Source organism: Solanum stenotomum, chromosome 8, assembly GCF_019186545.1.
Source record: "Solanum stenotomum isolate F172 chromosome 8, ASM1918654v1, whole genome shotgun sequence".
NCBI lineage: Eukaryota > Viridiplantae > Streptophyta > Magnoliopsida > Solanales > Solanaceae > Solanum > Solanum stenotomum.
Window position 1 is genome coordinate 59,093,365 of NC_064289.1, and position 23,604 is coordinate 59,116,968.

Here is a 23,604-nt window from a genome sequence, read left to right on the forward strand (position 1 = left end):
ATATTTTTTTCACAAAATATATTTTCCTTAATAACTAACACAACGTCGTTGTATAGGTTGTAATATGCAAAAAGGTATAGACATTGATCGGTTCAAATGAAGGTATTAAATTGGAAAATGAACTTTATTGATGATGAATTAATAATGAAAAAGATGTAGTACAATAAAAAATAAATAGTTATGTATTAATTAGGAAGTATCGAAAATGTACTTTAGTGTGTTTGGTAAGTTATTTTAGGAAGGGTATTTATTTTGGAGATTACTAAAAGTACTAAGAATAAATAGAGTAGTATATATTTAGTCAAATGAAATGTGATTATAAGGTGTAAAATCTTAGTAGTTCGTTAGTGATAGCAACTTATGTTTTTTCTTGACTTTAGATTATATACAAGGATTTTAATTAGTGTGTACCTAACGATTAACATGACTAGCTAGCGACCACATAATTACACTTGTTCTTAATATAATTAAGATGTGATTAATCTCACCAAAAATATTAGTGAAAATAATTAATAAGGAACAAAAAGGTCCGCTGGCATGCACAAATAATTCACGTGCGAATGCCTGGTTCCAATTTGACATATGACAATATAAATATAAGGCAAAATAATTCAACCACTGCACCATAATTCATATTGATATGTATTTTTTACTAATTTCAATATGTATCAATATTAGGGGTGTGCAAAAATAGAACCGACAAATAAATCAGATTGAAAAAATGTTATTTGGTTATCATTATTGGGTTATTGGGTTAACGAGTTTTTAATGATTTTATAAACAGTATTTATTGAGTTATTAGTTTGGTATCGATTTTTAGTATTGGGTTATTAGATAAATCAATAACTAACTAGCCTCCATAAATATTAAAGTACTTAATAATTTGACATAACTAGACACTATATCAGTACTCTACACTTCACACTTCATAGTACTTCTACTTCGCATCAAAAATTCCATATTATGCTTTGGTTGTAACATGTAATTGTTGCCTTCGTACTACATCGACTAATTTTATTGATGCAATTTCTCATTAGATTTCTTGTTTCACTATATCAAAGCATTTACAGTTGATTTGCTTGTTTCACTGTTTCGCACCAAATTGTTAAAGAAGCGAAAAGTCATATATTTATTTTATGAGCATTTTCTTATTGGGTAAATCAAAAGTTGAACCGTTAATGACCAAAAACCGATAAATCGAATATCTTATATCTTATTGGTTTGTTATTCGTTTAGCATATGTAAAAATCAAAAATCGATAAACTAAAACGATAATACATAAAACTGAATCGAATGGACCGATACACACCACTAGTCAATAGCATGGGACTAAATTATAATTGTACTACAACTAGACCCTGGGTGTTTGCTACCTCCCCCACACCACACCCCACCTATGGGCAGATCTACATCAAGTATAAGTGATGGAGTTATGGAAATTGAATAACTTAAGCAGGTCATTTGCCCAAGATATTTTACAAAGAAGCATTTAAATCCAATGGAAGATAATAAAGTGTGTTCTTTTTACATATAAAATATGTTAGAACACATTAGGAGGGTACATATTTCGAAGATTACAAAAAATATTAAGGACAAAATAGTAAAGGTCTAGTCAAATAAAAAATGCTTATGACGAGGTGTAAAATCATAAGATAATGATGATTATAATTTATTTATTTTTGTCGATTTTGACTATAAATACTTTTAGGGTCTGTTTGGAAAGCCACCTGGTAATTGGAATTGGTGTAATTACTAGGGTAGTAATTACTAGCCTAGTAATTACACAATCTAGTAATTACATTGACCTGTTTGATTGCCACAGTGTAATTACAGTGTAATTCCCTTTGTCCTGTTTGGTTGGACGAATGTAATTACACAGCTAAATTTTAAAATAGATCAGATTTTGAATAAATAAAATTACAATGTATAACTGATTGTTAGAATCGATTTTTTAATTTTTTTTTTTAATTATTATTATTATTATTATTATTATCAGAAATTAAAGAAAAAAAATTAATTCTCATATTTATTTTAATCTCAAAACTAACAGGAGAAAATACAAAAATAAAATTCATACATAATTTACCTAGACATCAAAATATGAAAGTAAAATGAATCAAGAAATAAATCTTACTTGAAAGAAGAAGTACATGGCTTGTTACTGTGCTAGCGTTCTTAGAATGGAAATGTCCAGACAAAAAAGGAAAAAGTGTCTTGGTATTCCAAACAAAAAAATATTAAAAAATTCATGTAATTACATGGTGTAATTACACTCAATTCCTTACCATTCCTTGGGAATTGAGGAGTGTAATTACTTCCCTTCAATTACACCCAATTTCCCTCTTACCAAGTAATTACTTGGTCTACCAAACGGGACAAAGAGAGTAATTACACCAATTACATCAATTCCCAATTCCATTGTGGCCTTTCAAACAGGCCCTTAATGTTTACCAAATGCATAGATAGACACCAAAATATCTTACAAGCTTGTTAAAACGAGGTTATAACCCTAGACAAACATATTCTTTGACTATCCTAATAATCATAGGATTTTGCTTATGAATGTATGTTGATTATAATTCTTTTAGTTTCTATATATGAAGTTCTTTGTAAAAAGAATATATGAGTAACATTCCAAGCTAAATAAACTAATAAAGAACCATCAATTTTACATTAACTGCGTAAATTCTTCCTAAGTTAAATAAGATTTTCAGAACAATGAAAAGTCTTAAAAAAATAAAGTCGCTTCATCTTTTATTTTCTTAAATATCTCAAGTTTAACCTTTAATTGAGTAATTTATTTAGACATTTATTTGACATCTTAAAATCACATATAGTAAATTTCACTAAATTAATAATCTCTGTAAGATAATATTTTTCATCCAGTTCTAACTTGGGACAATGGAAAAAATCACTCATTTCAATAAGATAATATATTTTCATATGATTATGTTATTTTAAATTAATATAAGCCTAAATTATTAATAAGTTCGACTTCAATTCAGAAATAAATACTATTTCAAAAAAAGAAAGGGGGTGCGGGTCAAATTCGCATTTTTGCGCCCTTTACTTAATTACTTCAAGGAATGATGTGTCCGATACATGATTGGTTAATGACGATTCTCAACAACATATATGTAAGATCTCGAGGCTTACTAGACGGATCATTTTGTTGTTAATTCATCACGCTATTTCTTCCTGAAATTTACTGCTAGCAGAAAAGTTAAAACAAAAGGGAATCAATTTAATATTCATTCTATAGAAAAGGTTGTATATACATGAGAAATAATCTTACCTTAAACAAAATATATTCACTCCTATAATAATAATAATAGCTCATCAAACAAACATGAATTGTTGTACAGTGGTGACTGGTGAGACTGTTTCACCCTTAATTAATCAGAGGTCTCGGGTTTGAGCCCCGAGTATGGAGAAAATCCTATTGGGAGCGCCACCCTCGAATGGGCCTACAGAGTGCGATCCAAATTTAATTGAAGCTCTAATGTGGACTCCAAACACCGGATGGGAAACCAAAAAATAATAGCTTATCAACATGTACATTGCATATATTTTATATCTTAAAAAGATGAAAAGTGAAATTACACAGGTGAATAAATATATTTAGTCATCAAATTATTAAGTTAATAATATGAAAATTATATAACCTCATAAATTCCTTTATAAAATCTCCATTTATATCATCACAAACAGCCTGCCCTTATCATCTGCAAAAATAATACATAATAATATATTTTTAGTTCTTTTCTTGGTTTTTCTTTCTTTTAACTAAAAAAATATATAAATATCTAACTTAAATATATATATATATATATAAAGTTGAATATAGATAAAATGATATTGATCTCCGTTTCTATCAATGTAAGAAATAAAATTCTATAATAACGATGTTTAGTGCTCTCGGGCTGACGAGAGGGAGTTGCTCGGATGATAAGCACCTCTCACTTTCAACCCGAAGGTTGCGAGTTTGAGTCATCAAGGGAGTAAAAGGGAGAGGAAAAAAAAGTGCTCTCGGGCTACACTATTCATAAAGCTATCAACATGTGATGATTTAATGCTACAAGAGAATTTAATTTGAACAGTTTCAAAATTATAAACTCACTAAGGTATCAAATGACCCATAATTGCTCATTCATAATTGATGATTGTAGGGTACAAACTCCCACTACTAAGTTGCCCCTTCCTAGGAGGCTAGGACAAGTTTACAAAGAGCCAAACAAATTACTCCGGCTATCCATCTTTTCTTGTTTACTGTACTATTTTGAAATGTTTAATAAGACTTGTTCAATTTATAAATTTAATAAATAATTTATCATGTTGTGTTTGTTTTACTTTTAATATTAAATATTATTCATATTTCAATGTTTAGATGTCTTGCATTTAATAAGAGTGATTTGGTAAAATGATTGCCCCTATCATTTACTATTTTTCAATTTATGTATCAAGTCAATAGTGGACAATTATTATTGAATAGAGAGAGTATTAAATAAATTTCAAGATATTGTTGTCTCCTGTATTCAGATTAGCAAACCAGAAATAATAAAAGATAAAAAGAAAAATACAAAGAACTATCCGAGTCCACAGAACCCATCGTGTGTCCTTAAGAAATTTAATTCCCTCAAGTACCCGAGGTTGCAGATTAATTCCTCTCAAGATAAAACGGATTAACCATTAAAGAAGTAGCGGTACCTCAAACTTTGATAATTTCAACGAACTCAAAATGACAGCAACGAATCACACACACAGACACGATCGATCGATTTTGTTTTGTAAAAAATGTATGCAAAAGAAGGGAAGAATTCGATGCAGAAAAATGAGAGAAAACCTCTCTATTTATAGCCAACAAAGGGTAAAGGTCACAACCCTTTGGAAAGAAGACAACCTTTCAGAAATGTCACAACACTTTGAAAAAGGCATACCCTTTCAAATGGTCACAACCCTTTAGAAAGGACACAACCTTTCATAAAGGTCGCAACTCTTCAGGAGAGTCACAACCCTTCATTTCTTGTTCACAGCTTTAAAACCCAACAGATATAACCTCCAACCATTGAAAGTTGATATTGATATTCAAGAAGTTGTCCAGCTAGTAATATGAGAAAAAGACTTATCAATATTAGGTGCATATACCCTTCGTTAAAAATATGAAAAAAGACTGATCAATATTGGGTACATATACCCTTCGTTAAAAATATGATAAAAAACTGATCAATATTACGTACATATACCCCTCGTTAAAAATATGAGAAAAGACTGATCAATAGTACGTACATATACGCATCGTAAAAATATGAGAAAAGACTGATCAATATTAGATACAAATACCTCTCGTTAAAAATATAAGAAAAGACTGATCAATAATATTTTGGGACACACCACATGCTTTTGCATATATTTTGTTGGGCAAATGGGAAAATATATCTCTTAATTTTGCTATTTAGAGCACATATACCCCTTGTTAAAAAATGGTGCATATATATCCTTATCGTTTAACAAATAGTGCATATATATCCTCGTCATTTAACAAATGGTGTAGATTTATCTTTTTCGACTTTTCGTTAACAAACTAATAACTTGAAATTGGTTTTTAAATTTCAAGAATGTCACGTGGCTTAATAAAATTGCCTCTTCCATATTTTTACTCACTCAGACCCAACCCAATTGAGAAAAAAAATATTCTTCATCTATTAGACTCAATCCAAACCAAAATTTATGATTGAGTAAAAAAGAAAATGATTTTTTTCATTTTGATCGAGTCTAGAGGTGTAAAAAAGTGGTGAGATAATTGTTGAACCAATGTAATATTTTTGAAATTAAAAACCAGTAATATTATTTTGGTCAATTAAGTAAAATATATAAATTTATTAATTAAAAAGATAAATATGCACATTTATTAGACGATATAATGTATATTTACTACTATTTTTTTTTTACCAAACAATATAGCTATTTTAAATCGCAAAATGGAGGGATATATTTACCCTTTTTCCCCTACAAATGGTCTCACTTGTTTCAAGAATAGGGTGAAATTCTTTTTCAGCGAAAAAAAAAAGGTAAAACTTTTTAAGTTTTTTTTAAATGTAAGAACTAAGAAGGTTAAAAATGCACTTAGCTAATTATGTGAAATAGATAATTTTATATTCCATTTAAAAGATGTATCTTTTCTAACTATTTATCCTTTATGGGCTAATTATAACAACTTCTAAAGGGCAAATTTAGGTAGCTGACTTGGAAATGAGGTATGCAAAAATATTGAATACTTTATAAATAATATCATGTATGATACTTAGTTAAAAAGTATTTCGTTATTTCTATATAAAACTAATATGATGTCTTGTAATATAGAAATTTGTGTAACTAATATATGTATTATTTTAAATAAGATACAAGATGAAATAAGTACTAATACATATATAACTAATATGTACATTACTAATACTTATATAACTCTAACTAAATATCAAGTCTACAAATTAAGAGCAAAACAAATTATTAAATGAACTTTAAATATAACCTCCCAACTACTGAAAGTTGATGCTGATGTTCAAGAAGTTGCCTAGCTGGTAATAAATACATTCTTTGGTATTAAGGTTTAACAAAGAATATGCTCACTCTCTTAAAAGCGAGTTAAAAGACCAAAAAAAAAAAGTCTAATCCATCGATAGCCACCTAAAGTTGGCATCAATTTTCACTTAGACACCTTAATTAGGTCTTGTTCATTTTTCAGCCAACTCATGACATTCCCTCGCTGCATCTATTTGACACTTTTTGTTGATGTGTCATAGTGAGTGTATCACACTCGCTTCTGACACGTGAAAAACTTGTTCAATTAAATTTTATTTTATTTTTTTCTTCTTCTTCCCCAATTTTTAACTACCATCTCCCAAAACTTCAACTCCTTTTGTGGAGAAGTATATTCGATAGTGCTAATTAGTTAAAACAAAAATAACTAAAATTATAATAGATCAAACTATAATTAATTTGATTATGAAAAAACATAGAACCGACAGAGAAAACAAAGAAGGAAGATTGAAGAAAATGATCCTGCTTGAGTCAAGAACTGATCATAAACTTGAAAAGAAGAATTTAAGTGAGAAGACGATTTGGATGGGGGAGGGTGGGGGTGAGGGTGGTGGGGCTAGTGGGGAGAATGATTTGGGTGGAGGAGGGGTTGGAGATCGGGTGGTTGGGGTGGTGGGGAAGATGATTCGGGTGGGGGGAGGGATTGGGAATCTGGGGTGGGGTACTAGAGAAGAAAATCTCTAAAATGAATGCCACATGTCTTCATTTAATTTGCCACTTTGGCATGTCATCAACGAGTTTGTTACACACACCTTACATATTTGACTGATTGTCAAAAAAATGTCAAAATGACATAGTGGACATGACATGAGGTGTCTAAAATGAATAAAATCTATTTTAGGTGTCTAAGTGAAAATTAGTGTCAACTTTAATTGGTCACTGATGGGTTAAGCCAAAAAAAAATATGAAAAATAACTGATTAATATTAGGTACATGTCATTTTTTATATATTCTGGGACACACCACATGCTTTTGCATATATTTTGTAGGGCAAATGGGTAACTACACCTTTTAATTTTGTTTATGTAGAGCATATATATATCATCGTTAAAAAATTATGCATATATATTTGGGAAAAGGGTTAAAATTACCCCTCAACTTTGTTTTATTAGTTGATTTTATCCTTACCGTTAAAAGCTAGTTATTTTTATCCTTGCCGTCAATAAACTTAACAAATATACCCCTCCTTGGACGAAAACCCCCAAATCAATTGAAATTATTCAATTTCTTTTTTAACCCGAACCAAAACCCAACCCACTAAACTAAACAAAACCCATAACAAATAAATAAATTATAAGCAAATACAATTGTGGTCTCAAATTGCAAGAAAGCTTTTAGTTAGAATAATGAAGAATTATTTTCTTTCAGGTAGAGAGAGATATAAAATAGCTTGGTGAAAATTTTTAGACCTTGATCTAAATGTTAGGGTCATGAATATTTATTGTTTTTAATGAATGTTCCTTTTTTTCTCTTTTAAGCATTAAATTGTTTTTAATGAATGTTCATTTTTTTCTCTTTTAAGCATTTAATTGTTTTTAATGAATGTTCCTTTTTTTCTCTTTTAAGCATTAAATTGTTTTTAATGAATGCTCCTTTTTTTTCTCTTTTAAGCATTTAGAAGGGGAAAAAACTAAGTAAAATTTAGGGCAGAGGACTTTCTGTAAAAAACTTGATAATAATATTAACTTTTAAAGTTATACATAATATAAGGTAGGATAAAATAATTTGGGATGGTTTGGTAGCTGGATAAAAACAAGTTATTCGTATATTAATTTTCGTATAACTTTAAAGCTAGTTGGTAGGTAGATACGCATAATAATTATGCTTAAAAGGTTTTTATTTTGTGCATTTTTAAATATATATTTATTATTTGTTGTAAATCATTTTGGTGGTTAAATGGATGACCATAACTCCTTGGTTAATTTCCCTCCTTTATGAGTAGTAATGTTGTTGATAATGTGGTCAAATGGATGACCATAACTCCTAGGTTAATTTCATCCTTTATTGGTAGTAATGTTGTTGATAATATGGTTAATTGGATGACCATAACTCCTAGGTTTATTTCCTTCTTAATGGGTAGTAATTCTCAAGGTTTAATGTAATGTTTATGACACCTTTTGGTATTCCTCAATGTAATCCTATAAATAGTGGTGTTGAGAATAATGTTGAACACACTTGAAAGAAAGAATGTTAGTTTATATTATTCCTCTTGTCTTATAGTCTTCTTCTCTTCCTCTTTATATTGTTCTTTTGTCCTTAAGTTTTACAAGACGTTATCAGCACGAAACTCTAATAGCATTTCGATTTTTCCAAGTTAAGCTTCTGGTATGTATTCATATACTTAATTCTCATTATTAATCACTCTAATATAATATACTACATATTATGAAACGGTTAGGTGTTAAACAGTGTGTGTATATTTTTGGTAGTTAAACAATGGAAATATATAAATCCAAAAAGTTTATGTTCTCGCCTAATCATCAAGTGAATTATGCTATTTTAAATTAGTTAAATTTTAACTTTGTCTAGCAATTTTTCTAGAAATTATTTAAGTTATATGTTAGGCAGAATGTTCATTGCTCGGAAGTTTGATACTAACAAATTAAGTTAATAATTGATGTTACTTTATACAATAACATGTGTCATGTTATTATCATTTAAAAAAAAAAGTTTTGTTAATTACTTGTGTACTCACTATTTATTTTAGTCTAATTTAATTATTTTCTATGATAGTTTTATCATGTCGAACTTATCAAAGCTTGAGTTCGTGGCACTTGACATTTCTGGAAATAATTACTTGTCATGGGTACTCGACGCTGAAATTCACCTTGACGCTAAAGGTCTTGGTGCCACTATTACCAACGGTAATACAACGTCGAGTCAGGACAAAGCAAAGGCAATGATTTTCCTTCGTCATCATCTGGATGAAGGATTGAAGGTTGAATACCTTACGGTGAAAGATCCACTTGAATTGTGGACTGGTTTGAAGGAAAGGTATGACCACCTTAAGGCAACGGTATTGCCAAGGGCTCGTTATGAATGGATTCACTTGCGGTTACAAGATTTTAAAACTATATGTGAATATAATTCTGCTGTATACAAAATTACTTCCCAATTAAAATTATGTGGGGAAGATATAAAAGATGAGGACATGTTGGAAAAGACTCTCACAACTTTTCATGCCTCAAATTTGGTATTACAGCAGCAATACCGTGAAAGGGGATTCAAAAAGTATTCTGAGTTGATCTCATGCCTTCTTGTGGCTGAGCAACATAATACTCTTTTATTGAAAAATCATGAGGCCCGTCCCACGGGAACTGCTCCGTTACCGGAAGCAAATGAGGTTGAAGCACATGGCCAGTCTGAAAGAAGACAAAATAAAAATCAAGGCCAAAATAATGTGCGTGGACGTGGCAATGGCAGAGGACGATATAATAATCGTCGTGGTGGTGGTCGCCACAAAAGGGAGAACAATATGGGTTCTCAAAGCAATCCTTCAAGAGGCAATTGTCATCGTTGTGGCTTGAAAGGGCATTGGAAGAATGAATGCCGAGCAGCTGAGCATTTTGTTAGGCTTTATCAAGATTCCTTGAAAAGAAAAGGAAATAAAAATGGTGCATCTTCTTCTAATGCTAGGGTGGAGTCACACTTGACTTATAAAAATGATGCCGAGGCAGGGCCTTCACAAAAATATGATGACAATATTGAAGCAAATTTGGCTTTAAAAGATGATGATTTTGGTGACCTTGATGATATTACTCATTTGGAAGTTGAAGACTTCTTTGGAGATCAAAATTAATGTTTGATCATTTGATTGGGGAAAATAATTATGTTGTTTTATTTATGTGTTTTTTATTGTTGTGTTTTTCCTTATGTTGTTTTTATATTCAGAAAAAAAAAGTACTTTTATTTTCTTGCAAAGTTGTTGATTTTTCATATTTCTTATGATGTACTTTTATTTTATGAAGATAAATAAAATTCCCCAATCTTCAATTGGTTCAAGATGAGTAATGGAGATATGTGTCTTCTTGATAGTGCTACAACTCACACTATTTTAAGAGAAAAGAAATATTTCTCTACTTTGATTGTGAAAAAGGCTTATGTTAATACAATATCTGGTAGTGCAAAATTAATTGAGGGCTCTGGAAGAGCGGCCTTACTACTACCTGGGGGAACGATATTAACTATTGAAAATGCATTGTACTGTAGTAAGTCTCAAAGAAACTTATTAAGTTTCAAGGTTATTCGCCAAAATGGCTATCATGTTGAGACTGCCAATGAAGGAAAGGTTGAATACCTTTATATTACTACAATAAAATTGGGGCAAAAATATGTGCATGAAAAATTACCCGCATTTTCTTCTGGATTGTACCATACAAGTATTAGTATGGTTGAATCACATGCCATAGTAAACAAAGGGCTTTCTAATTCTAATGATTTTATCATTTGGCATGACCGGTTGGGCCATCCCGGTTATAATATGATGCGCAAAATTATTGAGAATTCACATGGGCATACTTTGAAGAATCAGAAAATTCTTCATTCAAAGAAATTCTCTTGTGCTGCTTGTTCTCAAGGAAAATTGGTTATTAAACCATCAGCAGCTAAGGTTGGGATTGAATCCCCTGCATTTTTGGAACGTATACATGGTGATATATGTGGGCCAATTCACCCTCCATGTGGGCCATTTAAATATTATATGGTCTTGATAGATGCATCTACAAGATGGTCACATGTGTGCTTATTATCAACTCGCAATATGGCTTTTGCGAGGTTGTTGGCTCAAATAATAAGATTAAGAGCACAATTTCCAGATTATGCAATAAAGACAATTCGTCTTGATAATGCTGGTGAGTTTACATCGCAGGCCTTTAATGATTATTATTTATCCACTGGAATAACAATTGAACATCCAGTTGCTCATGTTCACACTCAAAATGGTCTAGCGGAATCTTTGATTAAGCGTCTCTAATTGATAGCTAGACCATTGTTAATGAGGACAAAGTTGCCTGTTTCAATATAGGGACATGCTATTTTGCATGCAGCAGCATTGGTGCGCATAAGACCAACTAGTTATCATGAATTCTCTCCATTACAGTTGGTTTTTGGTCATGAGCCAAATATTTCCCATCTTAGAATTTTTGGGTGCGCGGTATATGTTCCAATTGCCCCACCGCTACGCACAAAGATGGGTCCCCAAAGAAGGTTGGGAGTGTATGTTGGGTATGAATTTCCTTCTATTATCAAATATTTGGAACCTATGACATGAGATATATTTACGGCAAGGTTTGCTGATTGTCATTTTGATGAATCAGTATACCCAACATTAGGGGGAAAACATAAACAGTTGGAAAAAGAGATAGATTGGAATTCATTATCTCTATCTCATTTGGATCCTCGAACAAATCAATGTGAGCAAGAGGTTAAAAGATCATTCATTTGCAAAATGTTGCAAATCAATTGCCAGATGCATTTACTAACCTTCCAATGGTTACTAAATCTTATATTCCAGCTGCAAATGCTCCAGTTCGAGTTGATGTCCCGATAGGACAAATTGTTAAAGCAAATGAGTCTAAATCACGTTTAAAACGTGGTAGGCCAATTGGTTCAAATGATAAAAATCCTCGAAAAAGAAAAGGAACAAATGATCATGAAGATCATACCATAGAGGAAATTACTCAAGAAGAGCCCCGAGACATAACAAATGATAAGACCACAAAGAAAGTCCAAATAACTGAAAATAATGAGAATGAAGAAATCTCAATAAGTTATGTCTCGACGAGAAAAATGTGGAATCGAAATAGTATTGTGGTGGATAATATTTTTGCTTATAATGTTGCTGTTGAAATAATGCAACATGGTGAGGATTTTGAACCAAAATCTGTCAATGAATGTAGACAGAGAAATGATTGGCCAAAATGGAAGGAAGCAATTCAAGCAGAATTGACTTCACTTGAAAAACGTGAAGTTTTTGGACCAATAGTCCAAACACCTGAAGGTGTCAAGCCAGTGGGGAACAAATGGGTTTTTGTGCGAAAACGAAATGAAAAAGGTGAAGTCGTCAGTTATTGTAATGACCCGAAAGGTCATTTTGGTAATTTTTCATGAAAATGACTATTTTGCCCTTTCGGTAGTTGCCCCGAGTCCCATGTTTTGTGGTTGTAAAGTTAGTTTGAGGAAAAGTTGGTAAAAAGTTGAGTTTTTATGAGTTAAAGTTGGTTAAAAAGTGCTTTTTCGAGTTATTTGGAGTTTCGGGACTCGGATCGGATTTTCGTCAATTCCGACAGTTTTAGAATGTCGAAACGGGTCTGTGTGAAGTTACGAAGTTGAATTTGGAGTTGAAACGAAGAATTGAGGTCCTAAGTTGCTAAAGTTGTGAAATTGTGATAAAGAGTTGACTTTGGTCAACATATGAGGTTCCGAGGCTCATATTGAAATTCCGAGAGTACTGTTGGTTTTGGGAGGCGATTCTAAGTCTAGAATGAGTCTTGGTTGAATTTTTAGACGCTCCGTTTGAGTTTCAAATTTTTTTGGCGTTAAACTAGTTTCTTGGCATCTTATTGATTTTCGGGTCAAGGAGTCCTCGAATTCAAATTCTGACGGTTCCATTGAGTCCGGAACGTCGAATTTAGTGGGGGTACATATTTAGTTTGTGTACACGAGATTCCGAACGAATCCCGAGGGTCCAACGGGGACTTAAACTTTGGTGTTATAATTGTGTTTCAGCTGCTGTGTATTTTAGCTGCAATAGCAGTTTCCTTGCCTTTTTAAAAGCCAAAATCAGTATCTAAATTCCCCCAACTTGAAAAATACCCATTTCTCCATTTTTAGACTTTGAGAGCTCGAAAATAGGTGATTTCAAGTGGGTTTTCGCAAGGAATTCATTGGGTAAGTTATTTCCAACTTATATCTTTGATTTCCATCGATTATTTATGGATTTTAACATCAAAATTTGAGATCTCAACTGTAAAATTTGGGAGGTTTTGCCTAACCCGAATTTAATAAAAAATTTGAGTTTGTGAACTCATTTCAACTCCTTTTTCGAAACGGTTTTCACTATTGGATTCTAAATTTCTTGGGGAACATTTTTCACTAAAAATTTCCAGATTTTGAGAATATTTTTCGGAACGAAATTTTTTTGACCATTTTACCCTTTTCTCCAAATTTCACGATATTGGTGTTGTTAGATTCGTATTGATTGTGAAATTCCATTTATGAATAGATTGTGGTGATTTGGAGCGTGCTCGGAAGGGTAAAACTCAGATTTGAGTTACTAGTTGAAGTGTTTTGAGGCAAGTGACTTCTAAACTTTGTTAAACTCTTAGACTACACATGACTACTTTCCTAATTGTGTTGGGGAGTAATGGGGATTGAGGATGAGTTTTATTTGTTGATTGAAATTGTTGTAATTGAAAGATGGGGAATAAAACGAGCTAAATGTGTTATATGTGACTTGAATTTGTTGAATAAGTCATGTGATAACTGATATTGAGGGGATAGAAGAGCATGAGTAGGCTATGATTGATACAGACATTGATGTTGAGACAGATGATGTGTAATACTATGATGTGGTCGTGATATGGTTGTGATTGAGACAGATGATGTGTAATACTATGATGTGATCGTGATATGGTTGTGATTGAGACAGATGATGTGTAATACTATGATGTGATCGTGATATGATTGTGATTGATGACATGTGCATATTCATTATTCATCCCATGTGTGAACTATCTGTTGCATGAGTTCTGAGACACTGATATGAGGATGGATGGATATGAGACACAGTTGAGACTAGCTCCGGCTAGAGATATATGAGATGGACTAGCTCCGGCTAGCGATTTGGATGCCGATGGGATCTGGTTCCGGCGGTGATACATGGTCCATGTGTGGCCCCCATGGGTTCTGATTTGAGTATTCAGCGCGGACTGATTACGTCAACAGATGTGTATCGTAGGACAGACATGCATCACGACTACATGACATCATTATTGCATTTGCATCGCATTTGACTTCATCTTTGTCTGTGGTGTGTGGATTTTACCTATTTGCCCCTCTTCATGTGATATATGATCTATTTGCTCTTACATGAGGATATGAGGTTGATGTTGAGACACTGTTGGATATATCTGTTGATTATGAATTGTGTAGTATAGGTTGTTGGTTCGCTGTTAGAATGAAGTTTCGGTGGTTCGGTTGGGATTGAAAGGAGTTGTTTGTAGCTGCTAGTTTAGCTTAGTTTAGTGTTACTTGCGAGTACCTGTTGCTTTTGGTACTCACCCTTGCTTCTACACAGTTGTGTAGGTTGACAGCTCTATCAGATCCGGCTTATTACTCATCTTCAGATTAGAGCTTCCAGACTTACTTAAGAGGTAGTGGTTCAATCCAGACGTGCCCTCAAGTTATCTATATTTATTGTTCTGTTCTATTCTAGAACTTTACTATGAGACTTGTATATTTTATTCAGATTCCGTATTAGAGGTTTGTACATGTGACAACTAATTCTGGGGTTATGTTGAGTTTATTTAAAGACTTCCGCTTATCTTTCTATCTTATTCTTGTTTTATTAATTCCGCATCGTCGGGTTTTTGGGTGTTAGGCTTACGTGTCCGGTGGGGTTTGGGCACGTGCCATCACATTCGGTTTTGGGGTGTGACAGATATAAAGCACGACTTGTGGCACAAGATTTTTCGCAAAGTCCTGGCATTGATTATGTGGAGACATATTCTCCAGTGGTGGATGCAATTACCTTCAGGTATCTAATAAATCTGGCAGTTCATGAAAAGCTTGAAATGCGTCTAATGGATGTTGTCACAGCCTATTTATATGGCTCATTGGACCATAATATTTTCATGAAAGTTCTTGAAGCATACAATGTGCCTGACGCATATAAAAATTCGCAAGAAAATTGTTCGATAAGGCTTCAAAAATCCTTATATGGATTGAAACAATCAGGGCGAATGTGGTACAATCGTCTTAGCCAATTTTTGCTAAAAGAAGGGTACAGAAATGACCCTATTTGTCCTTGTGTTTTTATAAAAAGGTCTGGATCTGATCTTGTTATAATAGCTGTATATGTTGATAATTTAAATATCATTGGCACTCCTAAAGAGCTTTCAAAAGCCGTTGAGTGTTTAACGAAAGAATTTGAAATGAAAGATCTTGGTAAGACAAAATTTTGTCTTGGCCTACAGATTGAGCATTTGAAAAATGGAATATTTGTTCATCAATCAACATACACAGAAAAGGTTTTAAAGCGATTTTACATGGATAAATCACATCACATCCATTGAGTACCCCGATGGTTGTGAGATCGCTTGACATACATAAAGATCCATTTCGACCTCAAGAAAATGATGAAGAGTTTCTTGGCAATGAAACTCAATATCTTAGTGTCATTGGGGCGCTTATGTATCTTGCTAATAATACTCGACCAGATATCTGTTTTGCAGTAAGTTTATTGGCAAGATTCAGCTCGTCTCCAACAAAGAGACATTGGAATGGAGTCAAACATATATTAAGATATCTTCAGGGAACCATTGATATGGGATTATTTTATTCTAATAAATCCAAGTCAGAAATGATTGGTTATGCAGATGCTGGATATTTGTCTGATCCACATAAAGCTCGATCTCAGACAGGCTATTTATTTACATATGGAGGCACAGCTATATCTTGGCGTTCAATGAAGCAAACATTAGCTGCTACTTCTTCAAATCATGCCGAAATAATAGCCATCCATGAAGCGAGTCGGGAATGTGTTTGGTTGAGATCAATGACTCAACATATTCAAGAAATGTGTGGTTTTTCTATGGAAAAAGATATTCCAACTACATTATACGAAGACAATGCTGCATGTATAGCTCAACTGAAGGGAGGATATATTAAAGGAGATAGAACAAAACACATTTCACCAAAATTCTTTTTCACTCATGATCTTGAGAAAAAAGGTGAAATAAATGTTCAACAAATTCGCTCAGTTGATAATGTAGCGGATCTTTTCACTAAAGCATTACCAACCTCAACATTTGAAAAGTTGGTATTCAAGATTGGAATGCGTCGTCTCCAAGAAATTAAATGATGTTCGCAACAGGGGGAGTAAACTACGCGCTGCACTCTTTTCCCCTTGACCTAGGTTTTATCCCAATGGGTTTTTCTGGCAAGGTTTTTAACGAGGCAGCAAACAAAGCGTATTACAAGATATGTGTACTCTTTTGTCCTTCACTAAGATTTTTTTTTAGTAAGGTTTTAACGAGGCATATTATCTATCAATGGTCATCCAAGGGGGAGTGTTGTAAATCATTTTGGTGGTTAAATGGATGACCATAACTCCTTGGTTAATTTCCCTCCTTTATGAGTAGTAATGTTGTTGATAATGTGGTCAAATGGATGACCATAACTCCTAGGTTAATTTCATCCTTTATTGGTAGTAATGTTGTTGATAATATGGTTAATTGGATGACCATAACTCCTAGGTTTATTTCCTTCTTAATGGGTAGTAATTCTCAAGGTTTAATGTAATGTTTATGACACCTTTTGGTATTCCTCAATGTAATCCTATAAATAGTGGTGTTGAGAATAATGTTGAACACACTTGAAAGAAAGAATGTTAGTTTATATTATTCCTCTTGTCTTATAGTCTTCTTCTCTTCCTCTTTATATTGTTCTTTTGTCCTTAAGTTTTACAAGATTATTATTATTATTATTATTATTATTATTATTATTATAGTGCATTTTCTCTAATTTTAGAAAGAAAAGACATATAAGAAAAAGGCGATACATGATTGAAAGCTAATCAATTACAAATAAAGTAATAATAAAAAACACATGTTCATCTGATTCATGCAAAAAGATGAGGGGCTTATAAAAGTATAAAAACAATTACATAATTATTATTTATTAGTTTTGTATTTGTTCTCTTCCCTTCTAATATTTATATAAAGAAGAGACTCATATTTCGGAAAAGACACTAATTAATTCAATACAAAAAAGCTAAAGACAGTTAGTTAATGGATCAAACACTAGTTACATATATTTCTCTATAAATGGCAAGTATTCAAACATTCTAAATGTCATTTGAAGATCAAAACTTAATCAAGCTTAAAATCCTTTTATGTTTATATTTGAAGAAGAATCAAAAGAAATTATAGATATTTATTTTAACATTTATTGTATAGGTTAGAAATCATAGCCGAAATCAAAGATTCAACAACTCAATATTCAAATTGTTCAACAAATAAGTCTACCTATTGATAAATCATTCTTAACTTTTAATTATTATCAAATTTGTTGCAAATTGATTTGAAACCATTTGAACTTGTCTTCAATCTCGTTCAATCATTGAATTGATGGACCATTAAATCATAAGCTCTGATACCACTTGTTGGGTTCGAAAGAATTAGGGCATCATGCGGAAACTTATTATGACACTAAGTCAAATGACAAAAACTATACTAAAACATAATATAATTATATGATTTGGCCAATTGGCCTACAAATGAAAACTAATATATATTTTTTTTTATTAAAACTGTTGAGAGAAAAATCTCTCCATAAACAAAATTCTAAAACGTCTACATTGTGGATGCTATTGTGTTCTTGGTATAAGAAAATGTTCTTCAATTTATAGGGTTTCATACATTTTCTCGAAGAAAAGATAACCAAATATGGAAGAAAATTATATTTTTTCTTTAAAGCATTTATGGTAATACTTTAACTTTCCTTAAAAAAAAAAAGTAAAACTCAAATATAATAAGAAAATCAGGACAAAACCGTAACGAAAAGAATATGTACACAACTTTTTTATTTTTTCATTTATAAATAAAATATATATACATCATACATGTTTCAAGTAAAACAAAAAAAACCCCAAAATGCACTTAAACCCACTCTACATGCCTAGTCTATTTCTACCACAACAATAATATACATAATTTAATCTTTATTTTTGTGGAATAAAAAATTAATTTCGATAAACTATTTCCTTAATTGTAATATTTCCAAAACTACGACAAAAGCCAAGCTACCAAATCACTCTGCATGGGATCAATATTTTCTGGTGTTGCTTCTTTGTTCATACAGTTGTGCATATTGTCATTACTGTCACATAATGACATATTATTATTATTATTATTCTCTTGCTCAGCTTCTTTAGTACTATTTGTCCATATTTCATTATTCAATACTTCACCTAAATATTCCCAATCCCAACAATCAAGTTTACCATAATTATCCTCACTTAAGATTTCATTATTATTATTATTATTATCATCATTAGCTATTTCAAGATTTTCTCCTTCTCCGTCCCATAAACAATTTGTAATAAAATCTTGATCTAGCTCTCCATATTTATCGTCCATTAACATATTATCGTCATCCCATAACATCTTGTCATCAGTACGATCAAACTCGATGTCATTATTAACTGTAATTTCAATTGTAGAATTTGAAACGCTAGTATTTATTTTTCTTCTGCGTCCTCGTTTGCTAATACGTTGCTGTGTTCCTTTTTTAGCTAATTCAACAACTGCTTGTGGTAACTTTTCATCACTTGGAATTCTTAAGCTATCTACTTTTCTGCTCAAATGAGAATTCCAATAATTTTTTATTTCATTGTCTGTTCTACCTGGTAAATGTTCAACTATTAAAGACCACCTGCAAAGCAAATTAAACATCCATATTTAAAAGATATTTAAACAATTATATAATCTATAAAACATTATAGTTAATTTCTAAGAATAAATACTAAATGTTATTTGATAAAACTAATGTACTAGTTAATTTATTATCACACTGTAAAAAAATATTTTCACTATCATAAATATGGCTTAAATTTGATGAGAAAAGAAATGTATTTAACTTCTACATACTCGTATTTAAAAAGGGCTTCTATTTAATTATTTAAGAGATAATTACCAATCATATCAAGTGGAATTATATATTTATTCTAAAAATTATACAGATAAAATAAAAATTAATATATATAGAGAGTTAAATTATACCATATTTCCTTTTTTTTTTCTTTAAATAGTGTAATAAATCAAGGGACTAAAAAGATATTCATCAATACCAAAAAAATTAGCTAATATATTTTAATAGCATAATATTTTAAGGATATATGAAGGGTCTATCAAATATAACGTTTTTATTATATAAAAAAATCGAAAGTCTATTGAAAAAACAACAAACCTGTTACCCAAAGTCGCACGCAACTTGATGATAATAGCTTCTTCGTCAGAGGTTATGTTACCCCTCTTCAAATCAGTCTTCAAATAATTAATCCATCTTAGTCTACAACTTTTTCCACATCTTAGTAACCCTATTAAAGAACCACAAAAATAAAATTAAAAAGTAATTATTTATTTTTCACTTTGCAACGAAACGATGAACACATAATTCAGTAAATAAAAGTAAATATTTCTGACTCAATCACTTGGCTCGTAACAAATGATGGAGTCAAAAATTTCACTTAAAGTGTCAAACTATAATAAACAAAAACACATGGCAAACAATGTCCACCTTACTAATTTTTAGTCTATATAGCTCCACCACTGCTTCTGACAAAGATGTTGGTCTAAATAACTCAAAAATACTCTTAAAATAGTGTGTGATATTAATTAGCCGAGTTAACAGTTTTCCCAAAAAGTCTCACACCATATTAAGAGTTTTCCGATACATTAGTTTATATTTCTATTTATGAAGTTAATATATAAAATTTTGTTCGCATACTCAATTAAAGAATCTAGCATAAAAGGAACGTGTTGAAAGTATAACTAAGTAAACAAAAATGTAATCTCTCAGTCGATTGTTAGCCGTTTTTACTATAAATAAAAAAGAAGTTAACTTTTAGATGAGATAGTTACACACTAATAGTATGTATTCAAAGAATATTAATTACCAGCATTTTTGGGTAATGACCTCCAAGAACCTTCACCATTAGCTTGAATATAGTTGGTGAGGATTTCATCTTCTTTTGAAGTCCATCTCCCTCTCTTAAGACCTACTTTCTCACAACAAGGTGTTCTTCCCATTCTAAGATATTTGATAAGTGAAGAAAGTGCAAATGAACCCCCCAAAAATAATGTCAATAAATAGATAGAAGAAACAAGTAGTTTAATTTGGTGCACTTAATTACGTAGTACTCCTACTAATTAACCCCACGTCACCCACTCACCTCTTCCAATTTTTATGGTGGTGCTAATTATGCAACCTTTCATTTATCTTGATGTATGTACGTACTTATGTGATTTTCTTAACTATTCGAAATGGTCTTTTATTTTACAAAAATAGGAATAAGATTAGTATAAAAAACTAAATTCAAGACACCTTGTTGTGAAGAAGTTGCATCACTTAGTTTTTTTTTGTTTTGGCTTAACACTGAATATCCAAGTGTCAAATACAACTTTAACAATTATAAAAGCGGCTTCCTAATGACATATATATAAGTTAAAATCTACCGTCTATGATACAGATTTGACAGAATTCAATATCTTTAACGTCTCAAATTCATTATTTTTCTTGTAATATAATAAAAGGTTGAGCCAAAATTGGAATCTATGACATAATTGTTGACAACTTTAAGGATAGACGTGTGAACCAATTAATTAAAAAATGGAAGATTTTGCATTATGTGTCACTCGTAGAGTACTTGTTTGGACATGGAAGCTAAGAGACCACACAATATAGAAAGCCGTGGCGTGTGCACCGTCAAGTGTTCTGTCTACCACGTTGTTTCTTCATTTATTGCTATTACTGAAAATTATAATGTATATTATATATACGAGAAATTTTAATAACTCAATTAATTAATTATCTGAATTTTCATTTTTGTTAATTTTTATTTATTAATAAACGATTCAATTCCCTACCTTGTAATTTCCGTCTCCAATTTCTCTTTCATCTATCACTAATTTAGAAAAAAGAAAAAAAAGTAGATGTTGATTTTTTTTTACTTTTTCTATATTTTACCTTGTTATAATTTGAATCTCTTCGATGAAAAATTAAGATCCTATTTAATTAAAGTGAATGAATTTTCATTTATCGCATAGTTAGTGACGGAGTAAAGAAAGTCAAAAAAGGGTTTTATATAAATTATTATTGAATCCCCATCATTGAATAATTATATAATGAAAATAGTTATATATAAATTATTGAATTGTCTTGAAATAAGTGAATATTTTGGTGTAGTTACTAGTGACAACGAGGAATAAAAAAATATTTAGATAAATAAGTTCAATTGTTGAATTGTCTCGAAATAAGTGAATATTTTTGTGTAGTGACTAGCGACAAAGAAGATTCAAACATATTGACATGAAATATACAAATATACCTCAATTTTGGATATACACGAGTAGACATTCAAATTTTTAAAAAATTAAATAAATAGATGTATTTGTTCTACGTGACAATCTTATGTCATGTTGTATGGTGTTCTATGTGAATTAATGTCACGTAGGGTGTGTGTCTACTTATTCAATTTTATATAAGTTTAAGTGTCTATCCGTGTATATCTAAAGTTGGAAGGCGTAATTGTCAGCTAAAAGCCTAAAACCAAATTAAAAGACATATTTATGTATTATGACAAAAATATATAGATAAATAAGTTAATTTGCACCACATCCCCCTCTCTCCCCTTCTTCTTTTTAATCATGATTTGTCTGAAATTTATTAATTCAACTAATTTAGACTTCGTATATCAAAAAAATCTTATCTATCCCACGATTAATAATAAAACAAACTAGTGGAGTATTTCAATAAAATCTCCTCCATAAAAAAAATCATAATATATAAATAAAATAAAAATTACTATTATGTTTTTATGCGTACACGAACGATTGAATCTCTCTTATATTAGAAAATACTCTTAGTATATAGACTATAGTGATGAAGTGGGTGTAATTTTTTCCCTAAATTACAAATTCAATCATATATTTAATACGTTAGTAATTTTTTTGAATCTTTATATGAATTTTTGAATTGACATAACATAGAATATGAATATTCCATAACTCAAGAAGTGACCACAAATTGATGGCCTTTCTTTTTCCTATATCACATATCTCATTAATGTTTCCATTTACTAATGGGTACATCTTGAACTTTATTGAATTTATTTTTCTTGGTTGTTCTTGTAATTGTGGTCCTCTATATTTATACGAACTAGATATTATTTCAAGTTTGTCAAAGGATAATATTATTAGACTTAGTCTTTTATTAATCAAATTTTATTTATAAAAAATCACATTTTGAGGTAAATTTTTTTTTTATAGTATATATATATATATATATATATATATATATATATATATATATAACACTGTCTAGAGTAATATTTTATGCCACATAGTTTTTCTTTCTTCATTCCACATCTTAATTTATTGATCTTTGACTCCATCTAAAGGAAAAAAATAGATGTCATGTGGGGGTGTAATTTAGGCTCAAACTGTTCACCATAATGGGCTTGAGCTTCATGAATTGCAACTCTGGAAAACCCAATACAGAATTTGCACAAAGCATTGTGGAATGGCCCAATAACAATCCCCCTCCTGATATATCGCGTAAAGTGATATATCCGATCGATACATTTCCAATGTATATGGATATATTTGGTGGCATATTATCAGCTGCATTATAGGCTGCTATGGTGAAGCAAATTAAATCTTTACTTTTAATTAACTAGTTTATCTTCACACACCTTTATCAGATAGAGCAATTAAGATTTGATACTTTTTTGTTATCTCCCTTATTATTATTATATGATAAATAGTTAGTACATTAATTTGCATGTCATGATCATTATGCATTAATTGTTATCTTTGTTATTTTTGATTTGATGTATTTTTTTACATAGTAATTTTGATATGTTTTACTATTTGAATCAAGGGTTTATCAGAAACAATCACTCATAATACTATTTTTTTGTACAATTATGATATACTTGTGTCGTTATTGTTGTTGATCATTACACATTAAAGTAAGTTTTATTACCATCCTAATGCATTTATCACA

General features: G+C 31.0%; 2 protein-coding genes across 2 annotated transcripts; one reads left to right on the forward strand and one right to left on the reverse strand.

The window, feature by feature from the left end:
* The first annotated feature begins 9,337 nt into the window (after positions 1–9,337).
* LOC125873987 (uncharacterized) lies at positions 9,338–10,396 on the forward strand. Its single transcript, XM_049554796.1, has one exon. It carries the CDS (start codon positions 9,338–9,340, stop codon positions 10,394–10,396), a length of 1,059 nt encoding a protein of 352 aa, XP_049410753.1.
* An 8,180-nt stretch (positions 10,397–18,576) lies between these two features.
* Positions 18,577–20,633, reverse strand: LOC125874229 (transcription repressor MYB6-like). The gene is made up of 3 exons (XM_049555072.1): positions 20,495–20,633; positions 19,786–19,915; positions 18,577–19,251 (listed from the first exon to the last, which is right to left on the reverse strand). The coding sequence occupies exons 1-3, from the start codon at positions 20,625–20,627 to the stop codon at positions 18,603–18,605; spliced, it is 912 nt and encodes a 303-aa protein (XP_049411029.1). The 5' UTR covers positions 20,628–20,633; the 3' UTR covers positions 18,577–18,602.
* Positions 20,634–23,604: the final 2,971 nt, after the last annotated feature.

What these genes read in the sequence shown, in the direction of transcription:
- LOC125873987 (XM_049554796.1), top strand. Translation starts at nt 9,338, where the DNA reads ATGTCGAACTTATCAAAGCTTGAGTTCGTGGCACTTGACATTTCTGGA.
- LOC125874229 (XM_049555072.1), bottom strand. Translation starts at nt 20,627, where the DNA reads ATGGGAAGAACACCTTGTTGTGAGAAAGTAGGTCTTAAGAGAGGGAGA. An exon ending in GTCATTACCCAAAAATGCTG is followed by an intron (nt 19,916 to 20,494) that starts GTAATTAATATT and finishes GTTCTTTAATAG; the next exon opens with GGTTACTAAGATGTGGAAAA. An exon ending in CGTGCGACTTTGGGTAACAG is followed by an intron (nt 19,252 to 19,785) that starts GTTTGTTGTTTT and finishes TTTGCTTTGCAG; the next exon opens with GTGGTCTTTAATAGTTGAAC.